This window comes from Salvelinus alpinus, chromosome 28 (assembly GCF_045679555.1).
Source record: "Salvelinus alpinus chromosome 28, SLU_Salpinus.1, whole genome shotgun sequence".
Classification (NCBI taxonomy): domain Eukaryota; kingdom Metazoa; phylum Chordata; class Actinopteri; order Salmoniformes; family Salmonidae; genus Salvelinus; species Salvelinus alpinus.
The window spans coordinates 33,982,279-33,998,866 of NC_092113.1; the positions used below are offsets into that span (position 1 = coordinate 33,982,279).

Below are 16,588 nucleotides of genomic sequence, written 5' to 3' on the forward strand. Positions count from 1 at the left end.
TTGGGGGAGATACCAGAGCTAAGGATGATGTTAAAGAGTTTAAGTATAGCCAATTGGAGTTTGTGGTCTGTGTATTTTATCATTTAATTTAGGATACCATCAACACCACAGGCCTTTTTGGGTTGGAGGGTTTATATTTTGTCCTGTAGTTCATTCAATGTAATTGGAGAATCCAGTGGGTTCCGGTTGTCTTTAATAGTGATTCTAATATTTGTATTTGATCATGTATATAATTTTGCTGTTTGTTCTTTGTTTTAGAGCCAAAGAAAATACAGAAGTGGTTTATCCATACTCCCATTTGGATAGATAACTCTTCATGTTGTTGTTTAGTCTGTTTCAATTTCCAAGCAGTGGTTAGATTCTATGGATTCATCAATTACATTGAGCTGATACCTGACGTTCTGTTTCTTCTTTTCCAGTAGTATTCTTCGGTATTGTTTTAGTGATTCATCATAGTGAAGGCGTAGACTCAGGTATTCTGGGTATCTATGTTTTTGGTTGGACAGGTTTCTCAATTTCTTTCTTAGGTTTTTGCATTTTTCATCAAACCATTTGTTATTGCTGTTAATCTTCTTAGGTCGTCTGCTTGAATTTTTTTTGATATGATAGGGAAGCTGAGAGGCCAAATATGCTGTTTAGGTTTTCTGCTGCCAAGTTTACACCTTAACAATTACAGTGAAATGTTTTTTCCTGGAAGTTGTCTAGAACGCATTGAATTTGTTGTTGCCCATATGTTCTTTGGTAGTTTTCTACACTACTTTCCTTCCATCTATAGCATTTCTTAATATTATTCAGTTCCTTTGGCTTTGATGCCTCTTGAGTTTTGCTCTGTTCAAGTGGACTGTGATTTTGCTGTGATCTGATAGGGGTGTTAGTGGGCTGACTGTGAACGCTCTGAGAGACTCTGGGTTGAGGTCAGTGATAAAATAATCCTTTCTCTTTCTTTCACTCTCTGTATGTTTCTCTCACTTTCTCTCTCTCTCTCTTACTAACTAGGACCATTAAAACCCCATTACATCACACCCCTACAGGCACAAGGCCAGCCTCCATTGAAGGGCAGGTTAATACAGACCGATCCTCTACCACACTGGGCCGGTGTATAGCTCCAGCCTCAGCCTTAGCTCCAGCCTCATCCTCAGCCCCTTCCTCAGCCCCTTCCTCAGCCCCAGCCTCAGCTCCAGTCTCAGCTCCAGTCCCAGCTCCAGCCTCAGCTCCAGGCCCAGCCTCAGCTCCAGGCCTAGCCTCATCCTCAGCCCCAGCCTCAGCTACAGCTCCAGCCTCAGCTCCAGCCCCTGCCTCAGCCCCAGCCTCAGCACAAGCCCCTGCCTCAGCCCCTGTCTCAGCACCAGCCCCTGCCTCAGCCCCGGCCCCAAGCATTAGGGATGAGGCTTTGAGTTGGTGCTCTGGGTTTAATGGCACCACAGCTGCTGCAGTACTTCCAGACACAACATGATCTGATGCTCAGAGCAATGTCCCCATTCGCTTAATGGGAGTGATACATACAGACTGTATCACGATTCCCATCCCACACTCCCCTCCGGTCCAAAAGGGAGAGTATACAGTATGTATGTATGGATGAGGCAACACTGAAGAAATTCCCCACAGCCATAAGAAAAGGTCAGGCTGAGAGAAAGACTATGTAGAGTTGTCTCGTTACTGAAGTGTGTCAGTGTGTGTGTCGTGTGTGTGTGTGCGCGTGTGTGCAACAGATTCTGTAGAGAGTCTTCTCATTACAGGAGTGTTTCAGTGATAGCGCTCACAGTGTTCACATCACATCCTCTATGTTGCACACATTAAGCTACGATAGAGAGTCAGGCTTAGAGTAGGGAGAAAGCAGCTGCTCTGCTGCTTCCTGCAACAACCATTTCTCCCTGGGGAGATTCACCCTGTCTCTACCTCCCCTCCTCCCTCAATCTCTCTACCCCCTCTATCGTTCCTACCCTCAGTTTCCCTCCTCCCCCTTCTCTGTCCCTCTATCACTCCCTGAAGCTCCACTCCTCCCCTCCTCTCCTCCCTCAATATCTATCACTCCGTCAACCTCCACTCCTCCCCTCCTCTCCTCCCTCAATCTCTATCACTCCCTGAAGCGCCACTCCTCCCCTCCTCTCCTCCCTCAATCTATATCACTCTGTCAACCTCCACTCCTCCGCTCCTCTCCCTCAATCTCTCTATCACTCCACTCCTCCACTCCTCAATCTCTCTCTCTCTCTCTCTATCGTTCCCTCCAACACCACCTCTCCCTTTATGTCCCCATGCATGGACCTTGGCCGTTTCTCAAGGTGAATGGATTTTCTCCTGGTCTGTGTGAAACCCTGTCTATATCTCAACAAAACACGGAGGAATTTACTTTCCTCTCTTTCTCTCTTCATCAGAATTACCTCTCTTCCTCTCTTCATCAGAATACCTCCCTCTCTTCCTCAGAATACATCTCTTCATCAAAATACCTTTCTCTCTTTCTTTCTTCATCAGACTACCTCTCTTCCTCTCTTCATCAGAATACCTCACTCTCTTCCTCAGAATACCTCTCTTCATCAGAATACCTTTCTCTCTTTCTTTCTTCATCAGACTACCTCTCTTCCTCTCTTCATCAGAATACCCCCCTCTCTTCCTCAGAATTCCTCTCTTCATCAGAATACCTCTCTTCATCAGACTACCTCTCTTTCTCTCTTCATCAGACTACCTCTCTTCCTCTCTTCATCAGACTACCTCTCTTTCTCTCTTCATCAGAATACCTCTCTTCATCAGACTCCCTCTCTTTCTCTCTTCATCAGACTACCTCTCTTTCTCTCTTCATCAGTATAACTCTCTTTCTCTCTTCATCAGAATACCTCTCTTCATCAGACTTCCTCTCTTCATCAGACTATCTCTCTTCCTCTCTTCATCAGACTATCTCTCTTTCTCTCTTCATCAGACTACCTCTCTTTCTCTCTTCATCAGACTATCTCTATTCCTCTCTTCATCAGACTATCTCCCTTTCTCTCTTCATCAGACTACCTCTCTTTCTCTCTTCATCAGACTATCTCTCTTCCTCTCTTCATCAGACTATCTCTCTTTCTCTCTTCATCAGACTATCTCTCTTTCTCTCTTCATCAGACTATCTCTCTTCCTCTCTTCATCAGACTATCTCTCTTTCTCTCTTCATCAGACTATCTCTATTTCTCTCTTCATCAGACTATCTCTCTTTCTCTCTTCATCAGACTATCTCTCTTTCTCTCTTTATCAGACTATCTCTCTTTCTCTCCATCAGACTACCTCTCTTTCTCTCTTCATCAGACTATCTCTCTTTCTCTCTTCATCAGACTACCTCTCTTTCTCTCTTCATCAGACTATCTCTCTTTCTCTCTTCATCAGACTACCTCTCTTCCTCTCTTCCCCAGAACACACAGAAATAAAGCAGCCATGATTAATGCTACAGGGTTAGGGAGGCAGGACTTTGCCTTTAGCTCAACCTCAACTTAACCTTTTAATAAACCACTGATGTTAAAAACTGTTATTCATCATCATTTACCTAATGGCACATTTCTACATAGCTATAATGAGATGATGGATGGAGAAATGGTACTACTAAAAATGGCAATGTTGAGATATGAGACAAATTGAGAACACGGACAGACACACAAACAGACAGACACGCATACATACACGCACACACACACACACACGCACGCACACACGCACACACACACACAGACAGACAGACACGCACACACACACAGAGACAGACACACATACAGGCACACATACTGTACATGCACAAACCTTAGGTCCCTGTTCAAAAACAACATTCTTGGCCTGCAAGAGTGCATGTTTGGACTCATACTGTTTGAAGTGAATTACAAAGAGGAACACTAATGCAGTTTCATTTAAGCATGCTGCATGAGAAGAATGTTGTTATAGCCTAGTTCCCAGTGTTATAACCTAGTTCTCAGTGTTTTCAGTGTTATATCCTAATTCTCAGGTTTATATCCTAGTTCCCAGTGTTATATCCTAGTTCTCAGTGTTATATCCTAGTTCCCAGTGTTATATCGTAGTTCCCAGTGTTATATCCTAGTTTCCAGTGTTATATCCTAGATCCCAGTGTTATATCCTAGTTCAAAGTGTTCTCAGTGTTATATCCTAGTTATTAATGTTAATTCCTAGTTATTAATGTTATATCCTAGTTCCCAGTGTTATATCCTAGTTCAACGTGTTCTCAGTGTTATATCCTAGTTCCCAGTGTTATATCCTAGATCCCAGGTTTATATCCTAGTTGTCAGTGTTATATTCTAGTTCCTAGTGTTATATTCTAGTTCCCAGTGTTATATCCTAGATCCTAGGTTTATATCCTAGTTCTCAGTGTTATATTCTAGTTCCCAGTGTTATATTCTAGTTCCCAGTGTTATATCCTAGTTCCCAGTGTTATATCCTAGTTCCCAGTGTTATATCCTAGTTCTCAGTGTTATATCCTAGTTCTCAGTGTTATATCCTAGTTCTCAGTCTTATACCCTAGTTCTCAGTGTTATATACTAGTTATCAGTGTTATATACTAGTTCTCAGTGTTATATACTAGTTCTCAGTGTTATATCTTAGTTACCAGGGTTATATCCTAGTTAGCAGTGTTATATCCTAGTACCCAGTGTTATATCCTAGTTCTCAGTGTTATATCCTTGTTCCCAGTGTTATATCCTAATTTTCAGTGTTATATCCTAGTTCCCAGTGTTATATCCTAGTTCCCAGGGTTATATCCTAGTTAGCAGTGTTATATCCTAGTACCCAGTGTTATATCCTAGTTCTCAGTGTTATATCCTTGTTCCCAGTGTTATATCCTAGTTCCCAGTGTTATGTTTTATTTTACCTTTATTTAACTAGGCAAGTCAGTTAAGAACAAATTCTTATTTTCAATGACGGCCTAGGAACAGTGGGTTAACTGCCTGTTCAGGGGCAGAACGACAGATGTGTACCTTGTCAGCTCGGGGATTTGAACTTGCAACTTTTCGGTTACTAGTCCAACGCTCTAACCACTAGGCTACCCTGCCGCCCCTTATATCCTAGTTCAAAGTGTTATCAGTGTTATATCCTAGTTCCCAGTGTTATATCCTATCCTAGTTCCCAGTGTTATATCCTAGTTCCCAGTGTTAAATACTAGTTATTAATGTTATATCCTAGTTCCCAGTGTTATATCCTAGTTCAAAGTATTCTCAGTGTTATATCCTAGATCCTAGGTTTATATCCGAGTTCTCAGTGTTATATTCTAGTTCCCAGTGTTATATTCTAGTTCCCAGTGTTATATTCTAGTTCTCAGTGTTATATCCTAGTTCCCAGTGTTATATCCTAGTTCCCAGTGTTATATCCTAGTTCTCAGTGTTATATCCTAGTTCTCAGTGTTATATCCTAGTTCTCAGTGTTATATCCTAGTTCTCAGTGTTATATCCTAGTTATCAGGCTTATACCCTAGTTCTCAGTGTTATATACTAGTTCTCAGTGTTATATACTAGTTCTCAGTGTTATATCTTAGTTACCAGGGTTATATCCTAGTTAGCAGTGTTATATCCTAGTACCCAGTGTTATATCCTAGTTCTCAGTGTTATATCCTAGTTCCCAGTGTTATATCCTAGTTCCCAGGGTTATATCCTAGTTAGCAGTGTTATATCCTAGTACCCAGTGTTATATCCTAGTTCTCAGTGTTATATCCTTGTTCCCAGTGTTATATCCTAGGCCCCAGTGTTATATCCTAGTTCCCAGTGTTATATCCTAGTTCCCAGTGTTATATCCTAGTTCCCAGTGTTATATCCTAGTTACCAGTGTTATGTCCTAGTTCCAAGTGCTATCAGTGTTATATCCTAGATCTCAGTGTTATATCCTAGATCTCAGTGTTATATCCTAGTTCCCAGTGTTATATCCTTGTTCTCAGTGTTATATCCTAGTTCCCAGTGTTATATCCTAGTTCCCAGTGTTATATCCTAGTTCCCAGTGTTATATCCTTGTTCTCAGTGTTATATCCTAGTTCCCAGTGTTATATCCTAGTTCCCAGTGTTATATACTAGTTCCCAGTGTTATATACTAGTTCCCAGTGTTATCCGTGTTATATCCTAGTTCTCAGTGTTATATCCTAGTTACCAGGGTTATATCCTAGTTCCCAGTGTTATATACTAGTTCCCAGTGTTATATACTAGTTCCCAGTGTTATCCGTGTTATATCCTAGTTCTCAGTGTTATATCCTAGTTACCAGGGTTATATCTTAGTTCTCTACGTTATATCCTAGTTCTCAGTGTTATATTCTAGTTATCAGTGTTGTATCCTAGTTATCAGTGTTGTATCCTAGTTATCAGTGTTGTATCCTAGTTCCCAGTGTTATATCCTAATTCTCAGTGTTATATCCTAGTTCCCAGTGTTATATCATAGTTCCCAACTGTTATATCCTAGTTCTCAGTGGTATATCCTAGTTCTCAGTGTTATTTTCTAGTTCTCAGTGTTATTTTCTAGTTCCCAGTATTATATCCTAGTTACCCGTGTTATGTCCTAGTTCCAAGTGTTATCAGTGTTATATCCTAGTTCCCAGTGTTATATCCTAGTTCCCAGTGTTATCAGTGTTATATCCTAGTTCTCAGTGTTATATTCTAGTTCCCAGTGTTATATCCTAGTTCCCAGTGTTATATCCTAGTTATTAATGTTATATCATAGTTCCCAGTGTTATATCCTAGTCCCCAGTGTTATCAGTGTTATATCCTAGTTCCCAGTGTTATATCCTAGTTCCCAGTGTTATATCCTAGTTCCCAGTGTTATATGCTAGTTCTCAGTGTTATATCCTAGTTCCCAGTGTTGACTGAAATACCTAGTGCTAATGGAATAAAACAAGTCATGTTCAATCAGAAGAATGTTATTTAGGGATATGTCCCAAATGGCACCCTTATTCCTTATGGAGTGCACTACCAACCAGAGCCCTATGGGCCCTTTATAGTACAATAGTGGGCCATTTGGAACAGAACCAGGGTCTCTATTGTCTGTCATTTGGAATGCTATCTGTATCAACACTGATGCAAGTACACACAACAACAAAGACATGTTGATTATGGTATCATCTCTAGTCTCTTGGGTTCTGGCTCCTGATCATTGCATTGGGATATCAATATTGATGCCTATGTGCACAAACACAAACAGAAGCACTGCCGTCTGATACAGCTCAGAGTCAACATGAGGACTGCACACACAACCACACACACAGCCTGTGTAATAGCTGTCCACCTGGGCTGCCACCTGCCTGTACTTCTGTACCATCTGTGTAATGGTGTTCTGTGAAGCATAGCGTAGCTGCACCTGCCTGTTCTTCTGTACCATCTGTGTAATAGTGTTCTGTGAAGCATAGCGTAGCTGCACCTGCCTGTTCTTCTGTACCATCTGTGTAATAGTGTTCTGTGAAGCATAGCGTAGCTGTACCTGCCTGTTCTTCTGTACCATCTGTGTAATGGTGTTCTGTGAAGCATAGCGTAGCTGCACCTGCCTGTTCTTCTGTACCATCTGTGTAATGGTGTTCTGTGAAGCATAGCGTAGCTGCACCTGCCTGTTCTTCTGTACCATCTGTGTAATAGTGTTCTGTGAAGGATAGCGTAGCTGTACCTGCCTGTTCTTCTGTACCATCTGTGTAATAGTGTTCTGTGAAGCATAGCGTAGCTGCACCTGTCTGTTCTTCTGTACCATCTGTGTAATAGTGTTCTGTGAAGCATAGCGTAGCTGCACCTGCCTGTTCTTCTGTACCATCTGTGTAATAGTGTTCTGTGAAGCATAGCGTAGCTGCACCTGTCTGTTCTTCTGTACCATCTGTGTAATAGTGTTCTGTGAAGCATAGCGTAGCTGCACCTGCCTGTTCTTATGGTGGCTCACATAAGTGCATTCACTGGGACAGGCTGCTGGGGTTGACGCACGCACACACACACTCACACACACGTGCGCGATACACCTACGGCACAGTATCATCATTCCGAGATGAAGCACCCATAGGTTAGATAGAGATATGTATTCTAATGATCATGACATGAACCCATCTTCTCAAGGGGAGCACAGCCACTGACAGAGAGGAGGGGAGGGAGGTTCACTTCCAATGGAATATTAATAAACCATCCAGCACTGTCACCTAACAGATTCACAATTATTAAGGATTCAACCCATTGAAAAGAAGAGACCAATTTAGCCAATATCATTGTAATAGAATGTTATACGATAAACCAGAACAGTCAGTCATAGAGAGCCAGTGTTCTGTCTGGTGCACCCGTAAGGCAGTTGAAATGAGTGACTGATGACTGACCATCAAGTATTATCAAATCTGCTTTATTTGCCGTTCTCAACATGACATGAACTACGGAGGCCTCAGAGGATCAATCGTAATCACATAACACAGGGCCCATGGCCACCAAGTTTCCAATAGCATATCCTTACAGCAGTGTTTTGAGTCAGTTTAAGAAAACAGAACAGCCACTTTAGTAGAGAGACCTACAACTGGGTCCTGACTAAATGATTTAGCTGAGGTAGCAGCGCAACAGACAAGCCCGTCAAGGTGTTCATGGATTATGGAAAGCTGATGACACAGTTTGACAAAAGCTTCAAGAAATAAACTCTGCTCTGTAACAACATTTGGATATTGGAATTCAGATTTCCCTTATTGCTGTTTCGTTGTGACGTGACACCAGAGAGATATGCAGCAGTGTGGGTATGTGTCAACAGGACAGCCATAGAGAAATGAGCTGAGAAAACAAACATCTCTGACTGACGGCCAGGTGAGAGAGGGGGAGAGAGAGAAAGAGATGTAGAGAGAGAGTGAGCGAAAGAAAGAAAGAAAGAAAGAAAGAAAGAAAGAAAGAAAGAAAGAAAGAAAGAAAGAAAGAAAGAAAGAAAGAAAGAAAGAAAGAAAGAAAGAAGAGAGAGAGAGAGTATTACTAGGTATTGACTGGTCGGTCTGTGAGACTGATGTGTTTTGAAGACAGATGGGTCTGGAATGAACTCACTAACACAAAGACAAAGACAAAGAGACAGATACACAAACAAAAGCCATGCAGCACAGTGAACGTCCTTGAGCTGAAGCAAGGCTCTGACTCCACCAGACACACAGAGAAGATGCTGTAGTACCGACCAGAAGCTAAATCTGCCCAACTATAATGCAGTATCCTGCATCTTTCTGAACCACAGACTGGATCACAGTCCAGGAAAATAAGGTGCTCCCTATGTCCATACAGCTGTCTCTGTAGGAGAACCCTTTTTGGTTATAGTTAAAACCTTTTCACCCATCGGAGAACCCTCAAACCATTCTAAATGGTAAGAGTGTTGAACAGGGCCTATCAAACAATTCTGTTGTCTATGAGGTTGGAACCTTAATAGTAGGCTCAGGCCCCCAGGTGCAGTCAGTAGGGGATGGAGGCTCAGGCCCCCAGGTGCAGTCAGTAGGGGATGGAGGCTCAGGCCCCCAGGTGCAGTCAGTAGGGGATGGAGGCTCAGGCCCCCAGGTGCAGTCAGTGGGGGAGGGAGGCTCAGGCCCCCAGGTGCAGTCAGTGGGGGATGGAGGCTCAGGCCCCCAGGTGCATTCAGTGGAGGATGGAGGCTCAGGCCCCCAGGTACAGTCAGTAGGGGATGGAGGCTCAGGCCCCCAGGTGCAGTCAGTGGGGGAGGGAGGCTCAGGCCCCCAGGTGCAGTCAGTGGGGGATGGAGGCTCAGGCCCCCAGGTGCATTCAGTGGAGGATGGAGGCTCAGGCCCCCAGGTGCAGTCAGTAGGGGATGGAGGCTCAGGCCCCCAGGTGCAGTCAGTAGGGGATGGAGGCTCAGGCCCCCAGGTGCAGTCAGTAGGGGATGGAGGCTCAGGCCCCCAGGTGCAATCAGTAGGGGATGGAGGCTCAGGCCCCCAGGTGCAGTCAGTAGGGGATGGAGGCTCAGGCCCCCAGGTGCAGTCAGTAGGGGATGGAGGCTCAGGCCCCCAGGTGCAGTCAGTAGGGGATGGAGGCTCAGGCCCCCAGGTGCAGTCAGTAGGGGATGGAGGCTCAGGCCCCCAGGTGCAGTCAGTAGGGGATGGAGGCTCAGGCCCCCAGGTGCAGTCAGTAGGGGATGGAGGCTCAGGCCCCCAGGTGCAGTCAGTAGGGGATGCTCAGGCCCCCAGGTGCAGTCAGTAGGGGATGGAGGCTCAGGCCCCCAGGTGCAGTCAGTAGGGGATGGAGGCTCAGGCCCCCAGGTGCAGTCAGTAGGGGATGCTCAGGCCCCCAGGTGCAGTCAGTAGGGGATGGAGGCTCAGGCCCCCAGGTGCAGTCAGTAGGGGATGGAGGCTCAGGCCCCCAGGTGCAGTCAGTAGGGGATGCTCAGGCCCCCAGGTGCAGTCAGTAGGGGATGGAGGCTCAGGCCCCCAGGTGCAGTCAGTAGGGGATGGAGGCTCAGGGCCCCAGGTGCAGTCAGTGAGGGATGGAGGCTCAGGCCCCCAGGTGCAGTCAGTGGGGGATGGAGGCATCTGATCTGACCACAATTGATCTAGAGCCAGAATGAATAGGCTGGGTGTCTCCACTGCATCAGGAGGAGTCCAGTGAGCCCAGTGGTCATGTTACCTATTATAGGCTGCAGTTGTAATGTCCTCCTCCCCACTGCCTCCACCCCCCATCCTCTCCTCCCCTCCTCTGTTCTCTGTCCAGTTGACAGTAGCAACAGCAGCAGGTACAGACTCCCATGCTTGGAGCGTGGTGCAGCACAGCTCAGGGGACAGACAACGATGACAGGAGAGAACAGGAAGTGTGACAGAGAGAGAGAGAAAATCAGTCTACGGTTGCATATACAGTAGACCGTGGGTCGTATTCATTTGGTACCAAACGGAAGGAAACAGCACTGAAACAGGGAGGGATTACTGTCAAATAAGAAAAGCTCATTTTGACTTTCTTTTGCAAAGGTTTTGCTTCGGTGTGCCGTAATGAACATGACCATGGTGTGGTGTATGGCTGGCAGATTCTCAGCACCATCACTATGGCCAAAGAGCTCTGTGCCAGGAACTCTGACATTTAACAAAGAGACCTAGGATAGATATACAGCATGTAGAACACCAAGGGCATAGGTATGTGTAGTAGAACATCAAGGGCATAGATATCATAGAGAGTACTGATTGGGGAGGTGAGCTCAAGGTTAAATGTAAAAACAATTGAGGGAATTAAGCAAATGTGCATATTACCCATGTACTAATATCAACTGATGCATACACACTGTACTACAGACACACACACACACTTCACACACATTTTGTTTTCTTTTTCATATCTTGTCTAATGAAATGTGTCACCCTGTCATACAGATATGTTATCAGAGCTAAACAGAGTGATATCTGAATCATGATATCAGGGAGAAATCACAAGACCAGACGGTGCAGCAGAGACTTTTCACCGCTAAAATGACAGAAATGTCAAAATGCTTCACAGCCAAATCACCATATCAAACAGTGCCGAATTTTACCCAGGAAAGTGTTGAGTGTCTCGACACAAAACTGTAAGATACACAAGACAAACAATCCTTTGGGACGGCAGGTAGCCTAGTGGTTAGAGCGTTGGACTAGTAACCGAAAGGTTGCAAGATTGAATCCCTGAGCTGACAAGGTAAAACATCTGTCGTTCAGCCTCTGGACAAGGCAGTTAACCCACTGTTCCTAGGCCGTCATTGAAAATAAGAATTTGTTCTTGACTGACTTGCCTAGTTAAATTAAGGTTAAAAAAAAAAATCTAAAATAATGAACAAAACAGTTGAGATGCAATCGACAACAAAATGATGGAGTCTGATTGAGCCTCATCCATGATGATAGTGGAGATTTCACAGGCCGTGATGAAAACCCTTCCGGTCCAGCATCTCAGAGGTGTATCATCACCCTGTAAGAGCCCTTTGTTCCCAGCCTAAATAGCACACTATTCCCTATATAGTGCACTACTTTTGATCAGAGCCCTGTGGGCGTACTCCCACTATGTAGAGAAAAGGGTGTCATTTGGGACGCACACTTTCAATCTGGTCCATTTGCACCACACAACACCATACCGATCTCCTCACAGAACCTCACACATACACAGCATGAAAGCTATTATAGACCTACCACACTATTACATATTAATGATACATCACTGTCAGGTATTTAGCTTGTTTTAGTGTGATATATGTTTCATAATCTAATGGCAATGAAATGAAATGAAATGAATGTACTACTGTATAGGTGATCAATATAGAGTATAACTGAGTAGAATAGAAACATACTGGTGGTGAGTAGAGTCAGCCCATTCCATCCTTCTATATGACAAGCAAAACTAATTGTTACATCATCAAGTCGAAAGTTACACGTACAGATCAGAGCCATTAGTCTGGAGTGAGACAGCTGTAGTTAGAGAGTTAATGATGCTCTTAACACATGTTATGTCTCAACCTCATTTAGCTGGGCCTCACACACACACACACACACACACACACACACACACACACACACACACACACACACACACACACACACACACACACACACACACACACACACACACACACACACACACACACACACACACACACACACACACACACACACACACACACACACACACACACACACACACACACACACACACACACACACACACACACACAGATTCCCTCTTTCAGAAAGGAGAATAAACCAATAGTCAGATGGTACATTACAGCTAGAGACAGAACACATATCAGTCAGATATAACATGTTCACCAGACACTAAGTACGCATTATGATGACACACACACACACACCTCAGACGTCAAAACTCCCTATAATCATTACTGTCTCCTTGAAAAACATGCCTGGCGGGGTGCTGAGGAGTGGAGCAGAGGAGAGTAACAGAGGAGTGGAGGAGAAGAGCAGGGGAGAGGAGCAGAAGAGAGGAGCGGAGTAGAGGGGGAGTTGAGGAGTGGAGGAGAGGAGCGGTGGAGAGGAGCGGAGGAGAGGAGCAGAAGGGAGGAGAGGGGTAGAGGGAGAGTTGAGGAGTGGAGGAGAGGAGCGGTGGAGAGGAGCAGAGGAGAGGAGCAGAAGAGAGGAGCGGAGGAGAGGAGTAGAGGGAGAGTTGAGGAGTGGAGGAGAGGAGCGGAGGAGAGGAGCAGAAGAGAGGAGCGGAGAAGAGAAGTGGAGAAGAGGAGCAGAGGAGCGGAGGAGAGGAGCGAAGGAGAGGAGAGGAAGGGAGCAGAGGAGTGGAAAAGAGTAGGGGGAGCGGAGAAGAGGGAGAGTAGAGGAGCGGAGAAGAGGAGTGGAGGAGCAGAAGAGCATAGGAGAGGAGCAGAGGAGCGGAGAGCAGTGGAGAAGAGGAGGGGGAGATGAGAAGAGGGAGAGTGGAGGAGAGGAGTGGGGGAGAGGAGCGCAGGAGAGGAGCGGCTGAGAGTTGCGAAGGAGAGGAGCGAAGGAGAGGATCAGAGGAGTGGAAAAGAAGAGCAGAGGAGAGGAGCGGAGAGGAGCGGAGAGGCGGAGCAGAGGAGAGGAGCGGAGAGGCGGAGCGGAGGAGAGGAGCAGAGAGGCGGAGCAGAGGAGAGGCGGAGCAGAGGAGAGGAGCGGAGGAGAGGAGAGGAGCGGAGAGGCGGAGCAGAGGAGAGGAGCGGAGAGGCGGAGCAGAGGAGAGGAGCGGAGAGGCGGAGCAGAGGAGAGGAGCGGAGGAGAGGAGGAGAGGAGGAAATGAGTGGATGGGAGTGGAGTGTGGGAGTGGAGAAGAGGAGGGGGAGCGGAGAAGAGGGAGAGTTGAGGAGAGGAGTGGAGGAGGGGAGCAGTACTGTAGCTAGCTGCCGTTGAATCAGCCCAGGCATGCGTTTTAAATAATGTGGACGCCCACACACACACACACACACACACACACACACACACACACACACACACACACACACACACACACACACACACACACACACACACACACACACACACACACACACACACACACACAGCGCAGCTAAAAGAATGACACGTATACAGTACATAACCTTACACACAGCGTCTCTCACGACACAACACACACAACAAAATACATATTTTTGACACATGCTTCTTCCTCACACTAGCAAACAGTTAACCTGCAACACACACCCACACACACACATAAACCCCAGTCTATGAAACACAGTGACTTACAGTGTTTCAGTAGCAGAGCTCCCATCCCCTGCAGCAGCAGTAGAGTTAGTACAGACGGACTAGCAGCAGAGAGACTGGAAGGAAGGCTTCTGTCTCCCCTCACCCACGTGTGGACTATGAGACTGGAATACTAAACAAGACCATGCTGAATGACAGTATATTCTGTGTAGCACATTTGCTACAAATGCATTTCAATGCTTGTCGGTGTATCTAGCCACACACTGAAATGTATGTATGACGCAGCCTTTTGCATACCCAATAGGATTTTTTCTCTTTTTGCTGTTCTTGGTAGTGTTCTTAAATCATTTGAAGAACCCTACAGCACCAAAGGAGAATGTTAACATTCATATGTGACAATGTATACACCCAACAACCTTCACATGTAACTCTCACGTGTTTTTGTGAGCTTGACTGTTGGTGCCGGATAGTTGCAGTATGCATAGCTGTATCTCTATCACAGTCTATTTCTCTATCACATTCTGTTATGTGTAACTTCTCTCTCACCTCAAACTCTCTCGGCAGGACATACAGGACAGTAGAGGACAGGTGAGAAGAGGACAGGAGAGAAGAGGACAGGAGAGAAGAGGACAGGAGAGAAGAGGACAGGAGAGGACAGGAGAGGAGAGGAGAGGAGAGGACAGGAGAGGACAGGACAGGAGAGAAGAGGAGAGGAGAGGACAGGATAGAAGAGGAGGGGAGAGGACAGGAAAGGACAGAGGACAGGACAGGAGGACAGGACAGGAAAGGAGAGAAGAGGAGAAGAGAGGACAGGAGAGGACATGATAGAAGAGTACAGGAGAGAAGAGGAGAGGACAGGATAGGAGAGAAGAGGACAGGACAGGAGAGGAGAGGAGAGGAGAGGAGAGGAGAGGAGAGGAGAGGAGAGGATAGAAGGGGATAGAAGAGGACAGGATAGGAGAGGACGGGACAGGATAGGAGAGGACGGGACAGGAGAGGACAGGAGAGGAGAGGACAGGAGAGGAGAGGAGAGGAGAGAAGAGAAGAGGAGAGGACAGGAGAGGACAGGATAGGAGAGGAGAGGAGAGGACAGGAGAGGACAGGAGAGAAGAGGAGAGGACAGGAGAGGACAGGAGAGAAGAGGAGAGAAGAGGACAGGACAGGAGAGAAGAGGAGAGAAGAGGAGAGAAGAGGACAGGAGAGGACAGGAGAGGACAGGATAGGAGAGAAGAGGATAGGAGAGGATAGGAGAGGACAGGAGAAGACAGGACAGAAGAGGAGAGGAGAGGAGAGGACAGGAGAGGACAGGACAGGAGAGAAGAGGAGAGGAGAGGACAGGAGAGGATAGAAGAGGACAGGATAGGAGAGAAGAGGATAGGAGAGGATAGGAGAGGACAGGAGAGGGGAGAAGAGGAGAGGAGATGACAGGAGAGGAATGAAGAGGACAGGAGAAGAGGATAGGAGAGGATAGGAGAGGACAGGAGAGGACATGATAGGAGAGGACAGGAGAGGACAGGATAGGAGAGAAGAGGATAGAAGAGGAGAGGACAGGAGAGGAAATGATAGGAGAGAAGAGGACAGGAGAGGAGAGGAGAGAGCTGAAGCATGGTCATGTCATGTGACCAAACACATCTTAATGATATGCTTCCAACACAACACACTGACCTCTCCTGTTATCTGTCTGACACGGCAAATAGATGGTTTTGATTATTACTATAATCATAATAATCCATAGGCTATTTCTGCTGGTATTCAATAACACTTCAATAATACTACGACAGATAGCTTGAGCATTGTTGAGACTTTGAGTGGATGAGACTATGATAAATAAATCAAGTTTTGAAGAATGCCTGATGATACAACAGAAACATTTGACCCCCCAAAAATATCAAGACGCAGAGGAAAACGACAACAACTCACCCAAAATCATCCTGGCTTTTCCTTCTCTCTGCTCCTATCGTTTAACAGTGCTCCCTCGTTTCCTCGTCTCTCCCTTTTCTCCAAAGGGACAATGGCTCCAAATTGTTTTCTTATTTTTTTTCACCGCTCCTCTCTCTCTCTCTCTTTCTCTCTCTCTCTCTTTCTCTCTCCAGCAGGGAAGTCAGAAAAGCAGAACTAAATGTGAGGGGAGACTGCTGCTACTACCACCTGCTACCACTGCTACCACTGCACATGCTGTCTGTCCCTCGCTTTGCCTTGCGTCCGCACTCACCAGGTGACTAACAGTATGTGAGGAGGAGGGGGGGGGGGGGGGGGGGGGGGTAATGCTGGTGCAGTTGTGCTGCCTGTCTGTCTCAGATAAGCCTGGGGGTTGGGGTGCGTCAGAAACAAGAGGGAGGGGGAGCTACTGGCCAAAGTTTAACTACCTAATGACAGAATGAAGTCTAACTACCCAATCACAGAATGAGAAGCAGCTACTGTGGCTTCATCTAGATCTTCTACTCAGTGGTAACATTTCTGAGATGGGAATGCCTTGGTCTCTCTCTCTCTCTTTTTCTCTCTCTCTCTCTTTTTCTCTCTCTCTCTCTTTTT

General features: G+C 45.9%; 1 protein-coding gene across 2 annotated transcripts in view; it reads right to left on the reverse strand.

Moving 5' to 3' along the window:
* The window catches only part of LOC139558017 (zinc finger protein 385A-like), a 143,898-nt gene extending 127,625 nt beyond the window's left edge, over positions 1 to 16,273 (reverse strand). Inside the window, exon 1 of one of the 2 annotated variants that reach the window (XM_071373394.1) lies at positions 15,977 to 16,273. In XM_071373394.1, coding sequence (XP_071229495.1) covers positions 15,977 to 15,986 — 10 coding nt within the window. In that variant the 5' untranslated portion in view covers positions 15,987 to 16,273. Of the gene's footprint in view, positions 1 to 14,098; positions 14,765 to 15,976 lie in introns of those variants that run through there. The other variant, XM_071373396.1, reaches the window with a different exon arrangement.
* Between the last annotated feature and the right edge of the window lie 315 nt (positions 16,274 to 16,588).